This window comes from Hemibagrus wyckioides, linkage group LG18 (genome assembly GCF_019097595.1).
Source record: "Hemibagrus wyckioides isolate EC202008001 linkage group LG18, SWU_Hwy_1.0, whole genome shotgun sequence".
Taxonomy (NCBI): domain Eukaryota; kingdom Metazoa; phylum Chordata; class Actinopteri; order Siluriformes; family Bagridae; genus Hemibagrus; species Hemibagrus wyckioides.
In genome coordinates this window covers 3,747,106-3,763,105 of record NC_080727.1, presented here as the reverse complement: position 1 = coordinate 3,763,105, position 16,000 = coordinate 3,747,106, and the positions used below count along the sequence as shown (strand labels likewise).

At 41.6% G+C, this 16,000-nt stretch overlaps 1 protein-coding gene across 8 annotated transcripts in view; it reads left to right on the top strand.

The window, feature by feature from the left end:
• The window catches only part of grin1a (glutamate receptor, ionotropic, N-methyl D-aspartate 1a), a 35,965-nt gene that overhangs the window by 11,445 nt on the left and 8,520 nt on the right, over positions 1-16,000 (top strand). For 2 of the 8 annotated variants that reach the window (XM_058416499.1, XM_058416497.1), the window contains exons 4-21: positions 1,180-1,242; positions 2,033-2,130; positions 2,519-2,640; positions 3,275-3,449; positions 3,588-3,732; positions 5,715-5,801; positions 5,974-6,109; positions 6,548-6,675; positions 6,879-7,043; positions 7,306-7,424; positions 7,771-7,883; positions 8,595-8,743; positions 9,183-9,340; positions 9,757-9,918; positions 10,177-10,286; positions 10,541-10,686; positions 14,024-14,050; positions 15,587-15,697. In XM_058416499.1, the coding sequence (XP_058272482.1) occupies positions 1,180-1,242; positions 2,033-2,130; positions 2,519-2,640; positions 3,275-3,449; positions 3,588-3,732; positions 5,715-5,801; positions 5,974-6,109; positions 6,548-6,675; positions 6,879-7,043; positions 7,306-7,424; positions 7,771-7,883; positions 8,595-8,743; positions 9,183-9,340; positions 9,757-9,918; positions 10,177-10,286; positions 10,541-10,686; positions 14,024-14,050; positions 15,587-15,697 (2,214 nt within the window). Of the gene's footprint in view, positions 1-1,179; positions 1,243-2,032; positions 2,131-2,518; positions 2,641-3,274; positions 3,450-3,587; positions 3,733-5,714; positions 5,802-5,973; positions 6,110-6,547; positions 6,676-6,878; positions 7,044-7,305; positions 7,425-7,770; positions 7,884-8,594; positions 8,744-9,182; positions 9,341-9,756; positions 9,946-10,095; positions 10,287-10,540; positions 10,687-14,023; positions 14,051-15,586; positions 15,698-16,000 lie in introns of those variants that run through there. The other 6 variants (XM_058416502.1, XM_058416501.1, XM_058416504.1 and 3 more) reach the window with 4 other exon arrangements.

The following is a 16,000-nucleotide window of genomic DNA, read 5'->3' as shown; positions in this document are numbered from 1 at the left end:
GTCACATTTATCAACATCCCGAGAAATGACATTTTTAGTGCTATGAGCTGCATTTTTGTAAAAGGAAGACAAACACTAGGGCTAAGAAAAGGCTAAGGCTAAGCAACTGGATGACTCCAAGCTAGCTACTGATGATCCATCTAGCTAAATAAGGCCATAAAGACTTTTCTATGGACAGTGGAAGCAAGGCAGATCTATTGAGATTTATTTGGTACATTATTAACAGTGTATGAATAAACTTGACTAATTACACTTAGCATTAACCACAATTTCTAAAGCTTCTACTACAGCATAGAGCTATTAGGAAACTTCCAAAGCTGTGAATATGACACGAGGGCCATTCATCATATTAAATCTTCTGGTAAACAAAACCCCATTTGATTATAGCTTACTGTAAGGTACATCTGTAATTTATTTCACTAATCTTCTGAGACTTCCTAGCTCTTATTATTATCTCTGGTAGCTTTTTCCTGCTCAACTTCTTCAACTTAAAGAAATTATAAATTATATTTCACGCAAAAATTAAGTGGAAATGCCTTAATTCTCTTAAATGTACTTTGTTTTTCAGGTGGTTATTCTAATGGTACACATTTTGTATGCTTTTTACTTCTCTAAAAACTAATTCGGTCCATTTATATATGTAAATAAAAGGTGTACTATATCCACATTTTCAGGTCATGTGTTAAAGGTAGACATCCTTATCTAGAGAGACTTTCTCCTTTGAGAGCTAAGGGCCTTGATCAGCAGCAGGTTGGTGGACTTGGGATTCAAGCTCAAAACTTTCCAATCAGTAATCCAACAACCTTCACCACTAAGCTACCCCATCCTAGCTTGCTAACTAAGTGCGATTTCCTCACAGAGTAAAGGACAAAGTTGCAGCAAACCTGATTCTGGTCGTCATTATAAAACCTTCGATTGCGTCATTTTCACTTGTGTGGGATTTTAAAATGCTGACACGAAGCTTCTTAACTTGTTTAGCACTTAAAAAGACATAAATCAGGTTGTCATGTTTCAGGTCAGTGATGAATTAGAGCAGTCTCTGATGCTTTTGAAAGCCCCGGCGTTAGGACTTCCAATTTGGAGCAGAAAAACTTTGTTAGATGCTTTATTGCCCATCATTTTCAACTGTTTATAATATTCTTCTGTCTGCATATTTTCTCTGTGCACATTACTCATCAGAATAAAAAAAGGAACTATGAAAACCTCGACCAACTGTCCTATGACAACAAGCGAGGACCTAAGGTATACTTGCATGGTCAATGCACGCCGCCCACCAACTTAAACGTTGCAACTAGAATCTGGCCAGTCAGCCATTGGCCAACCCAGAAATGCCCTTATCTTGGTAGCACGTGTTTCTTTTTACATCGAGACTTTCTTTTTTTTGGTACCCTTATGATTTTAAATGACGAATGGACTTGTTTTGAACGATTATGATTTTCGGTTTTCCAAGAAAGAAAAAAAAAAAAGAGAGAAAAGTAAACACGCTCCGCTTCTGTCATTATCATTTTTCCCCCCTTCCAAATAAAGGAATGCATGATTCAGATCAAATAGAAATAAAAGCTCCTTTGTTCCTTTGTTTAGATGCGCTAGTGTGGGACACGTCACATTCCCAGATACTACTTCCTCCCTTTTGCGCAGCACCTCCTAGTTTTTTTCTTATTTTTTTTATCTTTTTCTTTGGGCAGATCAAGCCTCTCACCGCTCACACCCTTTCTCCCGGTTTCAGTTTCCGGTTGCATCGGCCTTTTCCCCCAAACCTCTAACATGCACGCCGTTCTCTGGAGCCTTGATAACCCTCAGCATTGCATGCAACAATACAGACGTTTTTTCCCCCCTTCTAGTTTTTTTCTTATTTTTTTTTTTTTTTTTAGTTGATCCAATTTTCCTTGGAGCGCTGTCATTTTCCTCCTTTTTCAATCACACAAAAGCAAAGAAAATTCAACCAGAGCAGTGAAGAGAGGTAAAAGAGGCAGCATGGTCCTGGGGTGGGGAAGTGTCTCTAGATTTTACTGACTGTGTGCCCCGATCCCAGGCAGAGAAAGTCCTCCAGTTCAACCAAGAGACTAACTTAACTGCCCTGCTGCTGGAGGCCAAGGAGCTGGAGGCTCGCGTGATCATTCTGTCCGCCAGGTGAGATATTATTTACGACTCGGAAACATTACCGGCACTGCGGAGTATAAATCATGGTGTAGGAATGCATAATGAGGGCCACTCTGTTAGATTAGGATTAAAGTGCTGTAATGTACGGTGAGTTTCTCATATAACTACTCAGCATCATATATAATAAACCATAAAATGATATCATCCCACGGAGCACCATTACTGTAAGATGGAAATGTGAAAGACGCTGGTGAAACATGCTGGTGGTAGCATCATTTTAAAAAAAAGTACCTAATCTAAATCACATAATACATACCAGTAATGTTTTAAAAATAAAATAAAATTGCTTATAAATCTATTTAGAAGAGGCTTCCAGAGTCCACCCAATGAACTGCGACTAACGTGTGTTTGCCCGCAGTGAGGACGACGCTGCTGCCGTGTACAAGACGGCCCGGTTTCTCAACATGACCGGCTCTGGCTATGTGTGGCTAGTCGGAGAGCGGGAGATGTCTGGTAAAGCTCTGAGTGAAGCTCCTGACGGTACGTATGGGATTGCGAAGCTGAGCTAGAGACGCTGGAAAAGCACTGGCTTTTTTCTCGGCTGTCTCATTTTCAGTAGATGTACTGTATTTCGTGAGTAACTCTTAGATGTTTAAAAATGCTGAAATACTTTTGATTCATAGTTTATTTGAATATTCCATTAGTCTTATAATAGGGTTTAAAGAAAGACAACTAAAAGTCCTGGTTTTAAGTTATTTCTATGCATGTTATCCAGGATTATCAGGATCCAGGATATCCTACAAATATAATTAGCACTCATTTTAGCAGAGGTAAAGACTACTGAACTTTCTGGAAGGAAAAAAAACCCAACTGTGCAGTTTGTGAGACATAAAGTCTCTCAAATTGAGTCTAATAGTGTTAAGATGTTTAAATCTGACCTGTCCAAGGTGTACCCCTGCCTTTCGCCCAATGTGTGCTCCAGCAGATCCCTGTGACCCTAATTAGGAATAAAGCAGGTATAGAAAATGGATGGATGTTTAAATCTAGAATATATATTATCTCCCAGTATTCACTTTTACATCACAGGGATCTTAAGGTTTTGTTCACATTAGTAAGGTTATTAATAGCAGGAGACAGCCAGCTCACTGGATTATTCTGATGCCGACACACACAGGACTGATTGGCCTTCAGCTCATTAACGGCAAGAACGAGTCGGCTCACATCAGCGACGCGGTGGCGGTCGTGGCCCAGTCCATTCAGGAGCTTTTTGAGAAGGAGAACATTACTGAGCCGCCTCGGGGTTGTGTGGGCAACACCAACATCTGGAAAACTGGGCCACTCTTTAAAAGGTCAGACGTGGAGAAGATTGTGTCTGATCCAGAAGGCTGATCTAGCCTGCATAAATTTGACTGCGTTTGCATAAATTTAGCAATTTGGTTGAGACAAAAAAGCCTTTCATTTTTCTCCGGTGTCTTTCTGTACTGTAGGGTTCTGATGTCATCCAAATACCCAGAAGGCCTGACAGGACGAGTGGAGTTTAATGATGATGGGGACAGGAAGTACGCTCATTACAGCATCCTTAACTATCAGAAGAGCAGACTCATTCAAGTCGGCATTTATAATGGAACTCAGGTGTGTGGCTTTATTTATTTATTTATTTATTTATTTATTTTTTGGCAGATGACAACACGTCTCACTACCAGACTTATATTTTAGGCTGTATTTTACTTTTTGAATGAGGTACAGGGTTGAGTATAGAGTTAGCAAACGCACAAATTGCGCTTAACTAGCATCCGGTGTTAAAGCCATGAGTAATATCATGGGACTTGACATGATTAAAAAAAAAAAATGAATAATTTACATTCAGATATACACTATATTGCCAAAAGTATTCGCTCACCCATCCAAATAATCAGAATCAGGTGTTCCAATCACTTCCATGGCCACAGGTGTATAAAATCAAGCACCTAGGCATGCAGACTGTTTTTACAAACATTTGTGAAAGAATGGGTCGCTCTCAGGAGCTCAGTGAATTCCAGCGTGGAACTGTGATAGGATGCCACCTGTGCAACAAATCCAGTCGTGAAATTTCCTCGCTTCTAAATATTCCACAGTCAACTGTCAGCTGTATTATAAGAACGTGGAAGTGTTTGGGAACGACAGCAACTCAGCCACGAAGTGGTAGGCCACGTAAACTGACGGAGCGGGGTCAGCGGATGCTGAGGCGCATAGTGCGAAGAGGTCGCCAACTTTCTGCAGAGTCAATCGCTACAGACCTCCAAACTTCATGTGGCCTTCAGATTAGCTCAAGAACAGTGCGCAGAGAGCTTCATGGAATGGGTTTCCATGGCCGAGCAGCTGCATCCAAGCCATACATCACCAAGTGCAATGCAAAGCGTCGGATGCAGTGGTGTAAAGCACGCCGCCACTGGACTCTAGAGCAGTGGAGACGCGTTCTCTGGAGTGACGGATCGCGCTTCTCCATCTGGCAATCTGATGGACGGGTCTGGGTTTGGTGGTTGCCAGGAGAACGGTACTTGTCTGACTGCATTGTGCCAAGTGTAAAGTTTGGTGGAGGGGGGATTATGGTGTGGGGTTGTTTTTCAGGAGCTGGGCTTGGCCCCTTAGTTCCAGTGAAAGGAACTCTGAATGCTTCAGCATACCAAGACATTTTGGACAATTCCATGCTCCCAACTTTGTGGGAACAGTTTGGAGCTGGCCCCTTCCTCTTCCAACATGACTGTGCACCAGTGACCAAAGCAAGGTCCATAAAGACATGGATGACAGAGTCTGGTGTGGATGAACTTGACTGGCCTGCACAGAGTCCTGACCTCAACCCGATAGAACACCTTTGGGATGAATTAGAGCGGAGACTGAGAGCCAGGCCTTCTCGTCCAACATCAGTGTGTGACCTCACAAATGCGCTTCTGGAAGAATGGTCAAAAATTCCCATAAACACACTCCTAAACCTTGTGGACAGCCTTCCCAGAAGAGTTGAAGCTGTTATAGCTGCAAAGGGTGGACCGATGTCATATTGAACCCTATGGATTAGGAAAGGGATGTCACTTAAGTTCATATGCGAGTCAAGGCAGGTGAGCGAATACTTTTGGCAATATAGTGTACTTTTAAAGTGACCCGATCAGAAAATTCTAAATAAAACCAAAACTTCATTTTCTTCTATCCATGATCTTTGGGAAAATTGCATTCAACATCCTGCTGAACATGTGACTTGAGGAATACATTTTTCATGGACGATTTACAGATAAACATGTTTCTAGCATGAGATGTTCACACATTAGTACAAAAACAGTATCATCTTAGAAGTTTCTAATGATTAGATTTCAAGGTAAAGTGTAGACATAGTTGACTAGAAATTGAGAAGATAATACAGGTTATTTTAATGTCTTTTTAAACTTATTTTATAATATGAACCTACAAGGCTAATAGCTTTTCGTGAAGGACACTTTAACCGTTCTTAAAATGTTCTTCTTCCTTCACTTATGTCCAACATATTCCTAAATATGTGGGACACAAATGCTGCCCCCATCATAAAATCACCCAAAAGATCTCCATCTAGGTCACTTGGAGCTTATTTTAGCCCGCTGTTCCCTCAGGTGCTGCTAAATAAGCAGAGAAAGATCATCTGGCCTGGAGGAGATACAGACAGACCGAAAGGTTTCCAGATGTCCACATGGCTGAAAGTACAGTATCATTTAAAGAACATCTGTCTAACAAATAGTCAATGTGATAAAAAATAAATCTTTTTAATAAGAGCCATCATGGTTTCTGTAATGTTGCAACACGAAATATCCTTGAGCTTATTCATCACACAGTTCCCTTTGACTATTCTTCTAAACTCCTGATTTATTACAGATAGTCACGATACATCAGGAGCCTTTTGTGTACGTGAAGCCGACCATGCTGGACGGGACCTGCAAGGAAGAATACACACCAAACGGAGTCTTAATTAAAAAGGTGATCTGCACTGGACCAAATGAGACCATTCCAGGTAACTCTTATGATATAAGATGCATGAGATGAGGTGTGTGTTCAAGCAGTGTGTGTGTGTTAGTGTGTCTTTTTTGTGTTAAGAATATGACATTGTGTGTTTTTACTGGAGCTCTGTGGAGTCTTCTTATGTGAGCTATCTTATGTATGATACAAATAATGTGCTACATGCTGTAAGTGTAGTTGGTATGAGGCTAATGCCTTTTTCATGGATTGATTAATTGATTGATTCTTAATTAAACAGATTTTTTAGGTTGAGAAGAATTCTCCAGTTTTTGTGTCTTATTCATTTCAAGAGAAGAAAAATGAGAGGCTAGTCTGTGCTGTTTATTAATAAATGAAATGTTCAGCCAACCACTTCAGGATGTTCTTGGAGTGAATGAAAGAGTTGAAACAGCGATCTCTCCAGAATTTGATTTTTCACGTGGTCTGGTTACAGGACGTCCAATAGTGCCTCAGTGCTGTTATGGATTCTGCATTGACTTACTGATCAAGCTGGCCATGACTATGAACTTTACTTATGAGGTCCATCTGGTGGCTGATGGGAAATTTGGCACGCAGGAGAGAGTGAGTTTGGATTTCTGTCTTCAGCCTGATAATTTTCACTTTTAATTAAATTTTTAGTTGTAGTATTGCTTGAACCATCCTGACATTGTCTGTTTCTTGCTAAGCATTTCTAGCTAGCATCAACCTCTGCACTTTACTCTTATCAACACTAGTTCCTCTTGTGTGTTGTGTTTTACAATTCCTCATTTTTTCCTTGCTCTCAGGTGAACAATAGCAACAAGAAGGAGTGGAACGGCATGATGGGAGAGCTCCTGGGTGGCCTTGCGGACATGATCGTGGCTCCGCTAACAATAAACAATGAACGAGCTCAGTATATTGAATTCTCCAAACCGTTTAAATATCAAGGGCTCACTATCCTCGTAAAAAAGGTACACCTGCTCTTCCCAGGGTGGAATATGTGCATGAAATATGCATTAGCATTCACAGCTAAGTAATCTAGCATTCACAGCTAAATGGAAATGAGCAGAATGGTCGTCAGACTTATACAGAGGATTATTAGTTATTACTGTCAGTTGTACAGTTAATACTGTCATGGATTTATTTACTTCTTGTGTATCTGCTAAACTGTAGGACTGCATTAGATACAGTACAGATGGTAAGAAATGTAAGATACGTCACTGTGTGTTACAGGAAATCCCTCGTAGCACACTGGACTCGTTCATGCAGCCGTTCCAGAGCACGCTGTGGCTGCTGGTGGGTTTGTCGGTGCATGTGGTGGCGGTGATGCTTTACCTACTAGACCGGTTCAGGTACACATTGGTGTCGGTGTGACTTGTCTTCCATGTGGTTCGTCTCTGCGATTTTTCTCGGACGTGTTTTATTTACCAGAGGAAAAGGGGGCATCGCTGTTGCTGTCGGCTAGAGGGCGGGGAGATGTGGGCTGGTCGTGCTGTGTTGAAATCAATCTTGTTCCTTGTTCTCTTTTTCTGTCTTCACAGCTTGCTTGCTCATTCGTCATGTCTATATTTGGACTGTATGATAAGACAGACTATATGTTGTCATTGTCTTTGTCTTTGTTTGGGGACTAGGAATGTCAAAATCTGTCACAAACGTGTGTGGTTCACTCCTATTCATCCTCTGCCTGATTGGTTTCAGCCCATTTGGAAGGTTTAAAGTAAACAGTGAAGAAGAAGAAGAAGATGCCCTCACCTTGTCCTCGGCTATGTGGTTCTCCTGGGGAGTGTTGCTGAACTCTGGAATTGGAGAAGGTTACACTGAGTTTGTTTTCAGCTCACATCACAAAATGGCAGGCTAAAGGCCAGTCTATGAATAATTGGACAGCAAACACAGCACACTGATTTGGAACGACCATGAGGTTAAATTCTAGGATATCGTCTTTAAATTGACACTATAAGGACATTTTTAGAAAACATACATCTTCATCTATTTTATTGTCCCAAATATAATTGGCTGCTTAGTAGATTCTCAGCCAGGTGAGTGCCATTGTGTAATTATTTTGGACACAAGACACAAAAGAAATGTGGAGAGTGAATTCTAGATGCACTTGCAGTTCTTGTCTCCTAGCGTTAAGTCAGATTTAATCCATCAGAAATATTAGCTCGGAAACGACAGCAAAACAAAAGGCTGCAGGAGGAATATTTCTGGGACATGAGACTAATCTTTACAAGAGTTATGGAACAAAGAATGTGTAAAGAAGATAACATCCCACCTCATCTGTAAAATAACATAAAAGATCCAAAGATCTCTCAAAAATGCTAATTGTGCTAATTTAAACTGAAAGCTAATGTGAGATAGTTAACATATCTTGCACTAAGAGGCTAAATAAGTTGATTAGTAGGCCAATACTTTTTAGCGTAATGTTAACTGACTCTCACTAGCTTTTAGTGATCAGTGTTAATTTTAGCATTTTTGAGAGATCTTTGGTCCTAACATTTTGCTGGGTTTGTATTTTTGTTCAGGTGCCCCGCGTAGCTTCTCAGCGAGAATCCTAGGCATGGTGTGGGCCGGCTTTGCTATGATCATTGTAGCATCCTACACTGCCAATCTGGCTGCCTTCTTAGTGTTGGACCGGCCTGAGGAGCGCATCACCGGCATCAATGACCCGAGGGTAAGATCCTTATCAAATTTGATCAGTTGTTTAGATTCTAATTAATAGAGAAATGCTGATTGTTGCTCAGTAGTTTGCCATCTTCAGTAACTACTTGATCCTGGTCAGGGCTGTGGAGGATCTGGATCTCAGGAATACTGGGGAAGAGGGGAGGAATACACCTTGGTTGGGAGCATGCTCCATTACTCATACCTTGAAAGACTCATTTGCACCTATGGGCAGTTTAGTGTAGTCTACTTACATGTTTTTGTGAGGTGGGAGGAAACCAGAGAACCCGGAAGAATCTTAAAGTCAGGACTAAACCAAGGATAATGTAGCTGTGGGGCAGCAGTGCTTCCTGCTGCACCACCATGCCACCCTGGATGACTGATGTTTCTAATAAATCTACTTTATTTCTCAGGCTTATTACAATTGGCTTGTTGGCTTTGTCTCTTGGCAGTTGAGGAACCCATCAGACAAGTTTATCTACGCCACGGTGAAGCAGAGTTCAGTGGATATCTACTTCCGACGTCAGGTCGAGCTGAGCACCATGTATCGCCACATGGAGAAGCACAACTATGAGAGCGCCGCTGAGGCCATACAGGCTGTCCGGGACAAGTGAGTCACCACTGCAACGACTGCGGCAGGTCTGCTCGTGTGTTTACTCAAGGAGCCATGGGCTTCAGGTGTTTTCAGGTTTCAGGCCGAGTTGAGAACCCATAGCAGGTCTACCTATGTCTCTCTCACTCACATAAGACTTAATGTTGAGCTTAGGAACACCTTTTTCAGGTTTCCAGCAAAATCGTCTCTGAGGGAATCCAATGAGGGACAAAGGTCCACTGGTCCGGCATTGGATTTCCTTTGCCTATGAGATGACGGTTTGTAGTTCTGGTAACAATTAAAGACACACACACAAGTGGGTGGAGCAGAGGTGAGAAGGAGAGTGGCGTAAGTGTGTTATTACTCACTGTACTGTTGCACCATACCCCCCCAAAACCCATCCTTCCCTTCCTACCCTTCCCTCCCCCCCACAGCAAGCTGCATGCTTTCATCTGGGACTCTGCGGTGCTGGAGTTTGAAGCCTCGCAGAAGTGCGACCTGGTGACCACGGGAGAGCTGTTTTTCCGTTCGGGCTTTGGCATAGGCATGCGCAAGGACAGCCCCTGGAAACAGAATGTGTCCCTGGCTATTCTCAGGTCTGTCCCAGCCGAAGCATCAATAATGTACGCTCCTGTATCTTTTAGTTCAGTCTTGTTTTCATAGATATCACCATCGGAGATATTGTTCTTACTCATCTCTCTCTGTGTCTCCCTCCTCCCAAACCCCTGCTCTGCTGTCTGTGTGTCTGTGTATATGTGTACGTTTGGGTGCAGTCTTTTGGGAATTAACACAACCACCTGCCCAATGCTGTGTAATAATAATTGACTTTTTCCCCCTTCCTCGACTCCCTGCAGTTCCCATGAGAATGGCTTCATGGAGGACCTGGATAAAACCTGGGTGAGATACCAGGAGTGTGACTCAAGGAGCAATGCCCCAGCCACACTCACCTTTGAAAACATGGCAGGTATGGTTTGCACTCAGTTGCAGATTATCTAAAAGAGATTGGACAAAAACTGCAGCGGTAAGGTCCTGTAGCCCTTTTTTGTCCAATGCCTTTTCTTTATTTCTCTTTCCTTACTCATCCATGATAGCCTAACTGGATAGGCAACTTTTGAAACTCAATTTAAGGAGTTGGCCCCCAAGTCTCCATTTGTGAGATTGACATTTCCTAAAGGTCCCTTGTGATGTCCTTAACATCTCTATCTCTTGCTCTACCAGGAGTCTTTATGCTGGTAGCTGGAGGCATTGCAGCAGGGATCTTCCTCATCTTTATTGAGATCGCATACAAGCGACACAAAGACGCCCGCAGGAAGCAGATGCAGCTCGCCTTTGCGGCCGTCAACGTCTGGAGAAAGAACCTGCAGGTAAGACTGCAACTCCGCCACCATCCACAAGATCATAGGATCACTGCCCATAACTTCAACTTCACTCAGCCTGGGTGTAGCTTTTTTGTGAAACCCTTCCTAGATGGAGGATGGGTTGGAGATGAACGATCTCTGGTTAACCCTTGCTCAAATCTTGGCCTCTAAGATGCCAACCAAGGAAACAATCCCAGAGGTTGTTCTGGCAAGTACAACCAGACCCTGTCTCTTGTCTGTCCCAACAGGACAATAAGGAGAGTTCTGTGAGTCAAGTTGTGGGCGCAGCTGGGACTCCGTCTTTAGTACGTAAAACTAATTCATTCCGCTGTCTTCATCCTCGCTGAGCTTTTCTTTTGAGTTGTAGGCACATAAGAACGTACTAAGCTGCAAAACTTTGTTTTGTACTAGACGAATGCTCTAAAGTACCCCTGAACTAAAACCAGCTGAAAATCTTTTTGGATAGCTGACTCAGACTGTATAGATGGCTGCTGTGGTCCACAACCTAGAGGTTATAGTAATAAGTTCACACTTTTTATAATTTAAAACATTGGCTCCAAGGACTCCTGATCTTTGAGAGACTGTGATTTCAAACCCCAAGGATACTTCAGCCATGAGGGCAAATCTGGCAGTGCTCTGGTGTGGTTGGGAGGGATGGCATTACTCTTTCCTCTGTCAATCAGAGAGACACTAGGAGAGAGACTAGGAGTCTGTAAGTCAAAAGAGGGCAGATAACACTTTCCTCTAAGTTTGTTACACTGCATTAAGATGTAGCATGTGCAATATTTCAAAGGCTTCATGTCTTGTGCTAGCCTTTACCCTTCCCAGTTTGTAGATATCATATGATGGGAAGATCTAGTTTGAGGAAACTGGCAAATGATCAAACTTGGAGAAACATGGGTGAAACAGCAGGCATTTTTAATACCCTTTATGCTAGCAAATTTGTCTAATGTTAATGCTAACAAAATTGTAAGTTATTATATATTCTAACAGACATGTTTACAGTTGAAGAATGATGACAAAGACAACCTCTTATACCAAAATCCCATTTCTAGCTCTCCATGGAAAACTAGCTTACTCACATTATCTAGCCTGCTAGTTAGCTTAAGTAATGTTGCAGCTAACAAAATTTTGAAATCAGCTAATCTTGACATGGTGGACGTCTTCCTTGGAAATTTGTCGTAGTTTCCAGGCATTACATGTTCGAAATGACTTGTTCAGGGGTACTTTAATCTTTTGCTTTTAAAGCGTAGCATAACTGTGAATTCTGTGGAGTTGTTTTACACAGTTGGCCCAAAAACAATCGTTAAAATAGAGTGGAGACAGAATATGAATGGAGTCCTAAGCAGTGCTAGCAATCTTCACATTAGCCTAGCCTCTTCATCGCAACTCTGAAGGGGCAGGCAATCGCGTAGTCCGAGAAAATACGCTGCATTGATTGCATTGATGTCTGGACATGAAGTGCAGGGATCTGTGAAGAAAAGCTTCAGGCTTTGCAAGTCAAGCAAAACCAACTCAATCCTATTCACTACCCGTTCTCGCTCAGCCACTTGATTCGCTCTCGTGCCCTCATGTCTTTGGCTGTGAATTGTCCCAAGGCCTCCCCAGGAGAGCTGTGGGTTTAAGAAGGGAGGGTGAGTGAATGAGGAAAAAGCACAAGGCTTCTAGGAGACTGTGATGTGTGTGTGGAGGTGGGCCAACCTCACGCTGGCGCTTTGTACACACTGACAAAAGGTCAGTGCCGCCGCTGTCGAATTGACAGAGGCGCCACAGAAAGGTAAGATCACAGTCTCGTGTCTGTGTCTGCAAATCGATGTCCAGAAACCATCTGCCCATATATACGTTACACACGCAAGCACACACAAATTCACACATGCACACACTCCATCTGTGTATGACTGTTTTGTGTGGATTTGTGTTAATGCACACAGAAGATATTGCCACATGATATATTGGTTCCTGCTAAGAAATAGCAAATTATCGCTCATTATAACGAGAAACAGGTTCAAGTTGTTCTATTAGTGGGAGTACAGTAGTTATAGCATTAGTCCTGAGATTTTGTTTATACTTCTTAATTCTTAGCAGGATTCCACATGATCCTCTGATCCTAGCATATGTCAGAGCTTGTGTATGAGTTAATTCTCATATCTGTATATATGTATATGTGTGTGTGTGTGTTATGCGTGTATTTTAAACACATCTAAAAAAATAACCGTTGATGTGTGCATAATGCACCGTCATTTGGTTAGCTTGTGTGTGTAACAGGTGTGTCGCACTTTTGAATAATCTGCCCAAATTTTTCAGTTTTGTCCGCTAGCAGTTCGCAACGATCCAGACTGCACACGTTATTCCAAAGTGCACCACCTGACGGAAAACCAGGATGACAAAACAGACCAATTACACCGAGGAAAATGAAATGCAAACTAAGTAATGTGCTCTGTTTGGGCTGTACATGTTGTCTCAATGTGGCGATGCTCTTCGCGGGTCTACGCATGTCAATGTACAGCTACGACTCCTTCCTGCTCTTCCCTGTACACTGAAGAAACTAAAGATTTGACCTGAAGAATGTCAGCGCAAATATCCTATTAGGAATTGTGTTCCTTTTTTTAAAAAAAATATGATCATTCTCCAATTTTATTTTTTATTTGAATGAGCACAGCCTAGCTGCCTTGCCATCCTTAGCCTCTTGCTCATTCAGTGCTACCTTCATTTCATGAATCCAACCTCCGAGTCCTTAAAGGAACAGATTATATCTAGTATTGGACTCAAATTGATTTGACAGGAAGGACAGGAATTTTGTGCAATTTAGTCCAAAACTAGATACGATCTATATCCTTGTGCTGCCTTTAAGTGACGGAGGTATTGAGTTGTGTGTGAAAAGTGCCAGGTGATATTAGGGGTCATTAAGGATATGAAAAAATGCTCCAGAAGTCTAGTGTCGATATGCTTTTGTGCCATAATACGCTTTTCTTGTTCACTGCCAAACCCTGCATGTGATAGAAATTCACACCACACTTTCTAAAAAAGAAACGAAGCCTATTTTCTCCTCATCTGTGTGTGGGGTGAATTTCCATTATACCTGAAAGAAGGTATAATGTTTCAAATTGGTCTTTATATATATATAGTTACTCATGTTCTATCTTATGCTACCCCTCCAAAAGTTGTGTTTTCTTGTGATTTCCTGTGATATTAAGAGTTGCTTGGCTTCATCGGTGGCATTATTTTTCCTCAGCAAGCTCATTATTGCTCCCTCTGCTTTTGCTTATGGATCTTAAAGTCTTAATGATCTTTAAGTGGATAAATATTCTTTTTTTTTCTTTTCTTTTCTTCCTCCTCTATGCAGCCCTCTTCCTCTGTAGAGACTCAGGATGTAAGAATACCTTAAATATGAGCTTTTCTCACACTAACACACTCAATCTTGTGCTGTATCCTCGTGGCATAATGTAGAGGTCAGAGAGTAGCCTTGGGGCACTTGGATGCTTGGACGCTGGGAGGGAGGGATGAAGGGACCAAACGTAGAGTGTAACTATATTTTTAAACATGGACCACATGGTTGATGGATGAATATCTGTGGAATTGATCGTGATACAAGTGCACAGAAGTCTATGGTGGTACATAATGCAAAGGACCCTTACTTGCAAAGGGGGGGGGGATTTTCACAAATTTTTCACCACTACTTCTCACAGATCTTACGGCCATGTTTCTAGGTGGAGCCATCGATGGTTGTACATCTTTAGAAGCTCATACAGCTTTCAGTGCTTAAACAGGGCCCTCTTAAGAACACACACTACCTGTTTCCTATATGTGGGGACAGTATTCAGTCTCCTTGATATCTTTAATACAGGAGTGGAGGTCTGGGAAAAGCGGTCAGATGTCACTGTGGCTCAATTCAGCCATTTGTGCAATGTGTAAAGATGTCACAATAATTAAAAATAGTCAGTCTGCTAAAACGTCTAGAAACTGGTCTTTCTTATGTTTCTTATCAAGTTGTTAATAGCTAGTTAGATAACCTGATTATCAGAACACAGAGGAGAGCTCACTCGCTCTGGAAGTATTAAAATGATTACAATTAAAAGACTAGAAATTTAGCCAATAGTAAAAAATGAATGAATGAATGGTTGGATAAATGAATGAATGAGGGATTGAGTGAGTGGACTGATGGATGGATGAATGAATGAATGAATGAATGAATTAATTAATTAACAAATGGTTGGATGAATGGATGGATGGATAGATAGATTAATGAATGAATGAATGAATGAATAAATGTTTGGATAAATGAATTAATAAATGGTTGGATGGCTGGATGGATGAATGAATTAATGGATGAATAAATAGATGGATGGATGGATGGATGAATGAATGGGTGGATGGATGGATGAATGCATGAATGACTGGATGGATGGATGAATGCATGAATGACTGAATGGATAAATGAATGAATGAATGAATGAATGAATGAATGAATTAATGATTATTTTTCATTAATCCATTATTCATTTATCTATTATTTCCCCATCTATGAACAGATACCAACTGAGTGAAGTGATGATTTGTGTTTAAAGTGACTTTGACCTCAGGCAGATGATGCTGATCAGAGAACTTATTTCCGATCATAAACATAAAATCCTTTCAAATTTCTCAGCAGTATTGTTCTCCTGTAAATAGATTAGATTGTAAATGTAGAAGTAGGCGATGTGCCTTCAGTAGAATTGGAGAGAAGTATAAAGTAGAAAATATTCCAATTTGACAGCGTGAAAGGTTTTCCCAAGCCTCCACACAAATATATATAGTTGGGGATAAGATTGTCTGTGGGGAGGGAGGGGAGTGGTTATAATGCCAGGCTGAGACGCTGTCACTCAGCCAGAGAACATGAATAATTATTCTACGTATATATTTATTTTAGGATAGGAAAAGTGGTAGAGCAGAACCCGACCCCAAAAAGAAACCCTCTTTTAGGTCCATCAGTACCACCCTGGCCTCCAGCATCAAGAGACGTAGGTCCTCCAAAGACACGGTAAGGAGATTAAGGAATGGCATCTCCTGCTCTTAGTCCCGATTTCTCTCTCTCTCTCTCTTTCTCTCTTTCTCCTTCTCTCTGTCTCTCTTCCTATGTTCCTGTCTTAAATGCCATCTCATGTCCGATCCAAGAGAGTCCCATTCCACTCCGGCCACGTGTCTGTCAGTCAGCCATTCGGTCCACATCCAAAGCTCATCTGTCAGTTAGGACTCGCCCCAAAGAGGACAGCAGGGACAATTTAGGGCTTACAGGACACAGCAAAAATGATTAAAAAATCATAAATAAGGTGCAATTTAGAAG